The sequence below is a fragment of the Bidens hawaiensis genome, unplaced genomic scaffold, assembly GCF_021521415.1.
Source record: "Bidens hawaiensis isolate Kalapana, Puna unplaced genomic scaffold, B.hawaiensis_p1.1 tig00022929_1, whole genome shotgun sequence".
Lineage (NCBI taxonomy): Eukaryota > Viridiplantae > Streptophyta > Magnoliopsida > Asterales > Asteraceae > Bidens > Bidens hawaiensis.
Window position 1 is genome coordinate 15,391 of NW_027493591.1, and position 12,673 is coordinate 28,063.

The following is a 12,673-nucleotide window of genomic DNA, read 5'->3' on the forward strand; positions in this document are numbered from 1 at the left end:
TCACAAGTTGATCATAAAACTATTTTAATTTTAAGAACCGATTATTTGAAATTTAGTATTTAATTAGATGTTGAAATGCGAAGGTTACTTAAAGCCGGCGACAAAAGAGAATATATTAGAGTAATAAAATTAAAAGTTTCATGAGATATTGTTTCATAAGCACTAAACAGAGTTTTTATTACTCACATATTGTTGATAACTGAAACTTGTATATAGAAACTTGGGGATTTTAAACTTTAGTCGAACTATAGTGAAAATAATAATTCATTTTACATGGTTTAAATAGACGGGCAAACAAACACAAACACACACCCATATTTCAGGATATTAGAGAGCTCGCTTCGGACAAGAATTCGGCTCAAAAAAATCTTTTTATATACAATATAAAATTACATAAAAGTATATATTATTAATAAAAGAGAAAAGAGAGAAGAGGTCATAAAAAGATCACGACCCACATAAGAAGTAACTAGCATCGGCATTTCTTGAAAGAAGACAAACAAAAATGTAGGACAAAGCTTTGTCACCAAAACAAGCTAAGAAATATATATATATACGTCCTCTAAAAATCCTATGATGTGCTAAAAATAGTATAGGACACAATAAGCTGACCTCATAAAAGTTAGTACTTCAAACTGATTTCAAATCGGCGTGTTAGTGGTAAAGAAATATTTGCTTAAAACTTGTGTCTTTTAGTAGCAATTGGTGTCGTTCTTGAAGGACTATTGACTTATTATGTGGACAAATATTTGGACATTTTTAGTGTCCACTCTTACCAAAACTCAAAATTCATATATTACGAAAAGGTCACATCGATCTTGAAGAAATTTTATTGGAAGATTTGTTTTTGTATTCATGACATCAACAAGTTGAAAGTTGTGCACACTTGGACATTAAAATTGTAGTTAAAGGTCTATGGAACAAGGACTTGCAAGTTTGTGGGAAAGGTTCAAAGTCAATGGTTTATGAAACTACATGCAGATTTTTGTACTATTACTGTGAGTATATATATATATATATATATGTTGTAGCAAAGTATGAATATCTATAACCATTAGAAAATACAATAAGAGATGATGAGTACTTTGATTTTTCTTTTCTTTTTGTTTGTCTCTCTTACATTTTCCTCTTCTATCCACTCAAGTCATAAATGCTCTATTCAACAAACCCTTGCTTTGATTCAGTTTAAACAAAACCTCTCCTCCATCGAGGGGACCAGTGATCGTATCGGGTATGCCGAGTGTGTATATTGGCTTGGTTCTGAATATACACCAATCATGTTAAACTGGAACACAAGTATAGACTGTTGTGACTGGAATGGAGTCACATGTGACCATTCCACGGGTGATGTTATCGGTCTGGACCTTAGTTGTGGCATGTTGCAAGGTACTATCCACCCTAACACCACTCTTTTCAACCTCCCTTATCTTCAAAGACTCAACCTTGCTTACAATGATTTTACTGGTTCCCAACTTCCACCTGACATAGGCAAAGTTTCTAATAGTCTCACGCATCTCAACATCGCTTATTGTGGGTTTACGGGACAAGTTCCCAAGGTTATTTCACATTTTAGTAAACTGGTGTCTCTTGATCTCACTTGGAGTGGGATTGGTTTCGGTTTCAATCTTGAACCGGATGTTTTTATCAATATGCTTCAAAATTCGAGTGTTTTGGAAGAACTTTGGCTTCCAAATGTTAACATCTCTTCAACTTTACCTACTAATCTTAATATCTCTTCTTCTTTAAGATTACTAGATCTTAGCAACACTAGATTGCATGGAAACATACCTCACAACATATTCAATATTCAATATTCAATCTTTGGAAAAACTTGACTTGTCGAGTAACCATTTTACTGGGCATATCCCTTTAGATATCGCACGTCTTCCTAAACTAGTTAGTCTTAATCTAATTTGGAATGGGATTGGTAACTTGCTAATCCAACCACATGTATTGAGTACTCTTCTTCAAAATTCTACTTCTTTGACAACCCTTTATCTAGGTGAGGTTAATATAAGTTTGGTTTTACCCGCTTATCTAAATATCTCTTCTCCTTTAAAATCACTTGATCTTGGCTCCACAAGCATGCAAGGGAAATTGCCTAATAACATCTTTAGCCTTAAATATTTGGAAGAACTTAACTTGCAAGAGAACAATAATCTCGACGGTCCACTTCCGGAGGTTAACGCAAGCACTAGCGTCCCACTCTCCTCGTTAGATCTGTCAGGTACAAGCTTATCCGGAGAGATACCCGCCTCAATTGGCCATCTCAAGTCTTTAGAAGTCTTGATTCTCTCTGGCTGTCGTTTAAACGGGTCCCTTCCCAACTCCCTAGTTAACCTTAGAAAGCTTAGCTTGCTATCTTTATCATCTAACTTGCTTTCTGGAACACTACCTTCTTCATTGTTTTCTCTCCAATCTATCAAGGGACTACACCTTGATAACAATCAATTAACCGGCCAGATTAATCAGCATGCATTTCAACAACTTACCAACCTCAGCTCGTTAAACCTTTCATACAACAATTTTACCGGTGAATGGGAGTTGGATACTTTGTTTTCAAGTCTCACAAGCCTTGAAAGACTCTTTCTTTCATACAGTGGTATATACGTCACGATCAATAATGCTAATCATTACGTCAACCTTAACTTTCAAATTTTAAGTTTGTCCTCTTGCGGTCTAAAGGTGTTTCCAACGTCCTTTCGAGCCATAAAAACTCTTATACACTTAGATCTATCTAACAATAACATACAAGGATACATTCCAGACTGGGTAGGGGAGATCGGTGGAAACCAGATGTCAGTTTTGAATCTTTCAAATAACTCACTAATCGGCACCATTCCAAATGTATACGCGAATTGGAGTGGATTACAAGGGTTTATTTTGAATGGAAATAAGTTAGAAGGAAATGTGCCGACTTCTTTGTACAAATGTAATAATTTAAGAATACTTGATTTGGGAAACAACCACTTACATGGCACATTCCCTGGTTGGTTAGGCGATCTTCCGAGGTTAGAGGCTCTTGTTCTCAGCTCAAACAATTTTCATGGTGACATTGTAACCTCTTATGCGGTTAAATTCCCATTTCCAAGTCTGCGAGTTCTTGACTTATCTCATAACGGATTTACAGGACAACTCCCTACAAAATATTTTCAAAATTTCAATGCCATGAAGAGTGTGGTAATAAAGAACTCAAGACCAGAATATGTGGCCATAGGTCCCATGTATTATTCTATCATTGTTGCAGTGAAAGGAGTGGTTCATGATATTCCGCGACTTTTGGTTGAGTACACGATTGTTGACCTATCAAACAATAAATTTGAAAAGGATATTCCAAACATCATGGGAAATCTTAACTCTCTTAAAGTGCTCAACTTGTCCCACAACGTCCTATCAGGTCGAATCACACATGAGCTTGGGAACATATCAGAACTTGAATCATTAGACCTATCTTGTAACCAACTCACAGGAGAGATTTCACAAACCCTTACGGACTTGACGTTTCTTGAATTCTTAAACCTATCACAAAACCATCTTGTGGGTCACATACCACAAGGAAAGCAGTTCAACACGTTTGAAGAGGATTCATTTGGAGGGAACCCAAACCTTTGTGGCCTTCCATTGGCCGAAAAGTGTAGTGATCACTTAGATGCATCACAACTTGAAGGTGATGATGAGGAAGAAGAGTGTGTTTAAATGGAAAGTGGTGATGATGGGACATGGATGCGGAACCTTACTTGGATTCATGTTGGGATATCTCATGTTATCAACAGGAAGACCGAAATGGTTCAATACAATTGCCGATGCAACAGAGCATATTGTCACGGACCAAATATTTGATGATCGAGATGCTTAATTTGTGTTGCAACGCTTGGGTTTGTTGGCTCGTCCCGGACTTCCTCAGGCACGGCCTCAGCGGGAAAGAAGGCGTACATGCCTAGTCGTGCTGGCACGACGAACGCATCGCTGGTTGCGAGCTGTTGCCGCTCGCCTGATGAGTCCAAGGCAGGACGAAACCAGCAAGCCCTGGTTATGAGCGAACCAACTGGCTAGCCTTCGGGCGCCACACGGAGTCAAAGGGATAGCTCCGTGACAATATGATCTTGAAGAGGCAAAACAAGAGAAGATAATAACATTAGTTCATGAATGGTAAATGTTTTTCATATTTTCTTAAAAAAACATTCCAATAAAACCCACTTGTCGCAAATATATTGGTAGTGTATGGGAAGGGTGAGATGATGGTAAACATTTTCTCTATACGGTAGATATAGAGTCTCTATGACTCTATCTAGACCCCGATTCCAAAAACCTTTTTTTTAATATAAAATGTGGCTGGAAGACTATAATAAAAGAGAATAAAAAGGTAGCAAAAAAAAAGAGCCTAAAACATGCATTAGAAGCCTGTTACATAAGTTATATTTTCTAACAAAACAAAAAAGAACAAATATTTAACCAATCATCTACTTCATACTTTACACTTACTTGAACATGAAACCCACACTTGTCATAGAAGGCCTAATCCTAAAACACAACATGACCCAGATTTTGTGTTGTTTGCTTCTTTGTAATTCGATCCTGTTGAAACGTGACTAATCTTCTAATATCTATCTACCTAAAGAAACTGCAAATGCCAATCTGGGGTTTTAAACATCATCCATGTTATGATCATTATCATCGTCTCCTTCATAGTATTCATCATCACGTTGAATTTGCTTGTCTTGTGTGTGTTCTGTTTGAAAGAAAAGCAACTATAAGAACCAAACAAATCTTCAACAATTATGGTCAACGGGTTTGACATTTTGACCTCTAGTAAACAACACAATTTTTTCTGTATAAGATGTTTTGTACTTACGATCTATACGTTCATCAGGGTTCTTCTCGTCTTCATCAAAATCAGGAATATAGAAATCAGGTGGAACCTGCAATATTAAGATACTTTGTCAACAATCTAAAACACCCTTTCGTAAAGATAAAGAAAAACTACAATTAAATGAAGTTATTTTAGTACTTTTCGTAACCCTTAATTACCTCTTGCATTTGTACACTTGGCGCGTGTTGAATGCAGCGAAGATTTTCTAGAACTTGCATCTTTATAGTGCTGAGATATGACTTGCTATTAAAATTTTCCTGTCCAACCAAACAAATAAAGTGTCAAGACAGGTATTTTCGGTACGGATCAAATAAAGTTGACCAGAAATCTATTTTGTCAAATAAGAGATGGCATACAATATAACCAGTTGGAATCCTTAACGCACATTCGGGAGCAAAATACTTGATATATTCATTATCTGGGATCTCTGCATCATAACCACATGCGAATCTATTAATCTTTTTAATCAAGCAAGTAATTTGGCAAAAATAAACGAGTGAGAAGACGATTAAGATAAAAGTATATACCATTAGGAAGCTCAGTGTCTAAAAGAACCCCCGTTTCAAAAGTCCAACACCGAGCAACGTTTTCTTTGGTATATCCACCACCTCCCGTTACCTGCACAGAAACCCTTGAAATTAGTTTTTACTTAAACAGCATTTAAAAAATATAAAAATGATTAAAACTAATAATATTAGAATAGACCTACCAACAGTGGCAAACCAAACTTTTTCACAAACTTGACACATTCAGCATGTCCTGTTATAAGTCAAAAGTAAAAGAAGGTAAGCATTCCAACATTAGTCAACTTATTAGCTTTTACATGTAAACGAACCGAACGAACACAAACGGGGCATGTTCGTGTTCATTCGTTTAACTTTAACCGAACAAGCGTCAAACGATTAAACACGAACTATTAAACAGACAAAGTTTCTTGTTCGTATCCGTTTGTTAAGAAAATGAGTGTGTTCTTGCTTATGTTCATTCACCAATAGTATAAGTGAATGGTTCACTAAATGTAAACAAACATAACTTAATATAGCTGAATGAATATCAATATGTGGACCTAAAAATATTAATAAAGCTAGACTAAATTGTACTTGGTGATATTTTAATTTCACAAAAGTACAAAACTATGATAAATTGTAATGGGAATATTAATGAATATGTAAACAAATGAACGAACGATATGATCACAATAAAATTAGCACCATCTATAGAGAGATTGAAGCAGCCCAAGCGGTCCCCAGCAAGTGAATCAGCGCCACATTGGAGAACTATCACACCCGGTTGATATGTCTCAACAACCTTTGAAATTATCTACAAAATATAAAAGTTTAAAATCCGCCCCTACACTATCATGATATTAATAAAAGTATTTAATTTTGAAACTTACTGTTCTAAACAAACGAGTAAAGCTGGTGTCATCTATCCCATCCTTTAAAGGAATGTTAATTGCATAGAATTTACCTTCTCGTTCCCCATTTTCCTACAAAACCAATGAGATACACTGAATTAGTCGCTATGTAACCCATATGTATCATCAGTTAGATTATTCGAGCATAAATTAAAAAAAACTTCTTTCATTAGTACATAGTGGCTATAGTTTACAATACAGGATTTTCTTAAAATAGTAGAGTTTACATATAGGAGGATTAATAATATACTTGACTTGTTTCAGTTTCCCGGTTCAAGTTTATACGGTATCCTTATTTAGTCCAAGTATTGTATATAAATTAAGACAATTAGCCCAATATTTTATGATATGGTGTGCAAGGAAATGAAAATGTAACTTGAGTTCCGTTTACTTGACGCAACGTGTACCAAGAGCATCTACAAAGCATTCCCTTTTAAACGCGCCATGTCAGCTGCCACATCAGATTTCTACTCATCCTTCAAAAACACACATTTTCTCTCCAATGCTACATCTCGTTTCAGGCATCCCTTTTAAAAATAAAAGAATATAATAACTTTTGAAACGGGACACAGCATTGGAGAGAAAATGGGTGTTTTTGAAGGATGAGTAGAAATATGATGTGGCAGATGACGTGGCACGTGTGTGGGAGTTTGAAAGGAGATGCACTGTAGATGAAAAAACCTCCAGACCTCTGATGATCTCGGTACAAGTTCAGAACAAAAAGAACTAATATATAGACAATCCTATACACATACATAAGGAAGCATATTTAAGTACACATATAACTTGTAGTGTAGAATACCTTAACATCACCCGTTCCAGGAAAGAACAGATTTCCATACTTGTGAAAACTAACAGTCATCACCCTGAAAAGTCAACCATAAAAAAAGTCAAAACCTGTGCCGGATACAGAGTCACACAGCAATCTGTTGCTAAAGTAACATATTAAATCAATTCTCTACAAAAGTAACAAAACAATGTTTGAAATAAGAAAAAGGGTAGGTAGTTTGACTTTGAGGTAACGAGATTATGTTATTTATCCCAATTTTAAGCTCATTTTTTTTATCAATGGTGATTATATCTTCCACACATATTGGTTTTATAACTTTATAGCCAAAAGTTAAATTACAGAATGATGTTACCAATCAGTAAAGTAAAAGGCTTCTTCTACACCATCACCATGATGAACATCAATATCAATATAAAGAACGCGTGCATGATACTTGAGAAGCTCCAAAATGCCCAAAACCAAATCATTGATGTAACAAAATCCAGACGCCTCGCACTTTTTAGCATGGTGGAGCCCACCAGCCCAGTTTATAGCAATGTCACAAAGTTGATTGTTTAATCTACGTGCAGCATCTGCTAGCAAACAAGGTTACAATTAAGCTTGTAACCGAACGAATACGAACTTAACGAATGAGCATAACTGAACTTAACATAGATGATAAACAAAACTGAGCGATCACTAATTAAAATTAAATGTGAACATCAATCTGTCGGGCCTTAAAAATGATAAAACTAGACTAAATTCTAGCAAGTCTAAAAAGTTAACTGAATATAAACGAACTTAAACACACGTAAACTAAGGAACATAAACAAGCGCAAATGAACTAACATTCACGAGCGTAAATGAACGAATGAGACATGTGTTCATGCTTGTTCGTTTAACTAAATGAACAAAAGGTTTTGTTCATGTTCGTCCATTTATTAAATAAACGAACATCATATTGAACAATTCACGAACGGTTCACTGAACGTTCGGTTTGTTTACAAGCCTAGTTACGGTAAATGCATAAAATATAAATTTCAACTAAAATATTCTTTTAAATAAAAGTTTACCAATCGTTCCACCAGCATATATTTGGCAAAATTCAAACATGTCATCAAAGACGGGGCAATCTTCTCCAAGCTTGACTAAATATCAAACAAGCATTAAATAAAATCCAAAGTACAAAAATCTGATTCATAATTTCATATCAATAAACAGATTTCATACACTTTGCCATTTCTTCTGGAAACAGGTGTTGTGTGTCGGGATTTATTCGCTGCAAGAATTCCACATAATCAGCTGAGTGAAACTGTGCTAGCTCAACTGGATACGCCTTATGAGGCCTCTGTATATAATAATCACACGTCACATATTATGAATAAAACACATCAACCTCATAACCAGAAACAAAAAGACAAATAAAAACTTACATATATTTCCATCTTCTTGTGAAGATCATACGAAAGCACCAAATGATGAGTCATACATAACCGATGTGGCTTCATTGGATGATTCGGTCCAAAGTAAACATTACCAGCATCTCCTGCAAAATTTAATTACTCCAATTTTCAAAATTATTTTCTCAAATTCTGAATCTCATAATCAATTTTCGCTAAATAATTGTGTAGCTTATATGAAGGATAATCTAATTCACTCAATTTTCTTTACTAAAACTATCGGTCTGCATGAATCTGAAAACAACTTAACCGGAACAAAAACCGACAGTTTGGTATTATGTTTTTTGCAAAAACCAAACTTACGGTTCGGTTTTGGTTTTGCATGTAATAAAAACCGAAGATACCGAACCAAACCAAGTTTATAGATCTTTATTTTATATGTTAAGTAATTTGTAAGAACTCAATAAACATGTAACTCAAGTATTTTAGCACAAATGTATAATAATGAATAATCAATTAGTTATTAATTAACAAATAACTAATCCTAATCTCATTAATTTTGGGCAAAAAATATTTTTCCGACCAAAACTTGAAGCTCAAATGGCAAAACAGAAAAAACCGAACCCAAACCAAAAAACTAATACTGGAGGGTTTTCAAAAGTTCAAAAACCGAAGTTTTGGTTTTAGCTCAAAACCGACCCAAACCGGAAATTTCTTTTCGCCCAAAATTTTCAAGCTCAAATGGTAAAACTAAATCTGAACCCAAACCCAAAAATCCGGAACTAAACAACTCTCAAAAAATTAAAAACCGAAGATTTGGTTCGGTCTTAGCTCAAAACCGACCCAAAACGAAATGTTTATTTTCGCCCAAGGTTTTCAAGCTCAAAGAGCAAAACCGAACCCAAACCGAAGATTCTATTTTTCCCAAAATTTTCAAGCTCAAATGACAAAACTGAACCCGGACCCAAAACATAAAACCGAAACTGAGCGGTTTTAAAAAATTAAAAAACAGAACTTTGTTCGGTTTTAGCTCAGCCGAAGCGTGCATAGCCCTAACTAAAACATAAAATAAAAGGTTCTAGGGTTTGAGATTATTAAGCAAATACAGCTAAAGTAACCTAAAAACACTTTGTATTAATTGAATTGCGAAAGTGAATGAACACTTAATTAATAATCTTATGTGAACAATATACACATAATAATAATAATAATACCGTCGTAGAAGTATGAAATCCTGTCTTTTGACCGCATCTTATCGGCGAATTAAACCAAGTTTAGAAGATATCAGTGCCGGAGCTTAAAACCACCATTGATGAGGTTTCTTCAAACACACAAGGAGTAGGCGGGTATCGGTTAGCTTAAGATACAAACACTAAACTAGTTAATTAAATTAGTAAACAGCTTATAATACAAAAAAAAAATTAACATATTAAAAACAACTTTTATCGGTAAGTAATACGTGGGCGTTGTGACAACGAGTTGACATGAATTAAATCGATTTCGATTAGGTTTGTTACAGTTTTGAAACTAAAACAAAAGTTTACATATTTAAAACAAAAAAATAAAAAGAATGATGTGGCATGTGTTGTTGTCGTCACGTGGCCCAAGACGAGCTTTGGGGTACCAAGCACCACTACTTAGTATTTACATGTGTATAATTAATTGTGTCGGGTTAACAGATATGGCTTGGTGTGTTGAATTGTTTAATTCGTACATGATTGGTATTTTTTTTTGCGTTAAAAGCATCAAATCTTACCAACACACTCAAAATCATGCAACCATACTATTAGTAATCAAGTTATAAACCATGTTAATCAATTTGGTATAATGTACAAAAATGGGTTAGCAAATGTTGGCAAGTGGATTTGTTTAATAAAATTGTTGAATGAGAATCTGGACACGATCCCGTTTATTAAACATGTTAGATATGATAACCTAAAACCTGATTGTTTTTGTGTCTTGTTAAAAATTGTTACCTAAAATTAATACTTATTATTGGGATGGGTTAATCATTATAATACATTTCTACTTACCGGCAACAAACTAACAAAATTAGTCAGTTAGACTTAGTTAAAAACTTAAAACAAGGTAGATTCGGTGGGTAACACCTTAAAAATTAAACGCATTATGTAACCTTTTAAACCAACTAAATACTTACATGTGTGTGACAAGCCAATGTGTTTATATATGCTTACGCGTAGCAAGGCTAACGATGTTTGTTTTGTAGTGTTATTGACAACGGTGGTCGAGTAACCCGTAAACTTATTGGAACACTTACTTTTTTGGAGACGATACTAGTGTTCAAATACACGAATGGCATTTCCTTTTTAACAAATATCATTTGGACGAAAAAAACATAACATGCGCTTGCAAAAAGTTTGTTCTTTGGGTTCACTCTTCAGTCTACATGTCTTGATTAAATTTCATACAACACTCGTTTAACGTTGAAATCTCATTCGAGTAGTACTCACTTTATATGGTATATTTCATGTGTGTATGTATAATAACGAAAGTCTAACAATGGGTGGTACAATGAGAAACGTGGCGGTTAGATGACAGATAGAGATACAGACAAATTAAAGAAAGATTTATTTAACGTTTCAACTTTCAAATTGAAACTCCTTAAAGTTATTAAAATATGAAACACTCGGAAAAATATTAAAATAAAGTTAATAAATCCCTTAAATGTGAAATTACTAAAATACCTTCTAACCTATAGAAAAATCTAACAGATTTAGCATTAGGGACCAAACTGTTACTTAAATGCAAACGTAGGGACCAAAATGATTAATCATTTTGGACTAAAAGGGTTAAACACGTCAAACCCTATAACTAAAATAGTAATTTACTCTTAAGCTCTAAGGCCCAAAACGATTATTAACTAGTAAGTAAACTACCAACAAAGTTTAGCTTTTACCACGGATCCAGAACCAAGAGTTATATAGCAAACCACATATCGCGCAGTACTATTCAAATTAATTTATAAAAAAACACTTTTAGAAATGTTATAAACTTATAAAGCCTCTGTTAGTCATATGGGTTGCCTGGTTTTTGGTCTTCGAAGAATTAAGCTACCTTTTGCCTGTAAAGAAAGAAGAATGAAGTTAGTCCGATGAAGCACAAACGACTACCGAACTGAATTAGGTAAACCGATAGGGATGAATAAAGTTCTTTTATGTGATCAACTGCATAAATTGTAAAAAAACAAAAAATCGTGTTAAGAATTAATAAATGATGCAATAAACTTTGGTATGTTTGGTTGGAGGTAATGGAATGAAGAGGGAATGAAATGAGAGAATGAATGGAATGAACAAGGGAATGAAATAGATCATTACCATTTCTTTGTCTTGTTTGGTTAATCTATGGGAATAAAATGAATAATTACTTAATGTTATTTGGTATCCAAAAGAAATTGTAGAAATGAAATAGAAATAATAAAAAAATATTTTTTTTAAAAAAAAGAAAAAAAACTGAAAGGTCGAAGGTGGTGGGGGTTGCTCCGGCGACGAAAATGGTGGTTGTGGCGGTTAGGGAGATGGTTGTGGTGGTGGGGGTGGCTGTAGTAGCATTGGTAGTGATGGCGATGGTAGGGTGGCGACGACGGCGGTGGTGGTCAGGCAACGATAGTGGTGGTGACGGCTGTGGTCAGGTGGCGGTAGTTGTGGTGGTGACAGTGACAGTGACGGTCAGGTGGTGGTGGTGGCGATGATAGTGGTGGTTGTTGTTGTTAGGTGGTGGTGGTGGTGTTGAGAAAGTAGCGTGAGGGAGGACTGGAATGAAAAAAAAAGTAGGGGGTGAGAATGAATCTCACCCGGGATGAGGCTCGGCTAATCTCTTATAATCTCACCCGGTAATGTATAGTTTGTAATTTTTCAGTTTTCTCATGTAACTAAGAACGTATATGTATAATTGTTTATGGTTTATCTATGATTATTGATGTTTGGTATTTCAGTGTATTCAATCGGTTTAGGTTTACGTTGATCTGAACGATTCGTTACCAGTTGCTATAATAATTGTTTATAGGACTGTTTGATTAGATTGAATACGATAATACATATGATTGCCCTTAACCAAGTCACACTGGCAGGGACTGTTTGATAACCAGTGCCATGTGTAAAGCGATTGTTGATGTCTAAGGTTTTGTCTAGTTGATCAGTCTGTAGTCAACGTGAATGATTAATCTGTTAGGTTGCATGAGATTACTGTTAGTTACTTAC

The 12,673-nt window shown here is 34.9% G+C and overlaps 1 protein-coding gene and 1 pseudogene across 1 annotated transcript; one reads left to right on the forward strand and one right to left on the reverse strand.

The window, feature by feature from the left end:
* The first annotated feature begins 1,277 nt into the window (after positions 1–1,277).
* Positions 1,278–3,856, forward strand: LOC143566632 (receptor-like protein Cf-9 homolog; annotated as a pseudogene).
* A 530-nt stretch (positions 3,857–4,386) lies between these two features.
* On the reverse strand, positions 4,387–9,874 carry LOC143566633 (histone deacetylase 9-like). Its single transcript, XM_077053277.1, has 14 exons — positions 9,671–9,874; positions 8,490–8,602; positions 8,287–8,404; positions 8,130–8,204; positions 7,430–7,649; positions 7,090–7,153; positions 6,267–6,359; positions 6,082–6,190; positions 5,580–5,629; positions 5,398–5,488; positions 5,227–5,297; positions 5,029–5,127; positions 4,853–4,919; positions 4,387–4,729 (listed from the first exon to the last, which is right to left on the reverse strand). Exons 1-14 carry the CDS (start codon positions 9,705–9,707, stop codon positions 4,644–4,646), a joined length of 1,293 nt encoding a protein of 430 aa, XP_076909392.1. The 5' UTR covers positions 9,708–9,874; the 3' UTR covers positions 4,387–4,643.
* Positions 9,875–12,673: the final 2,799 nt, after the last annotated feature.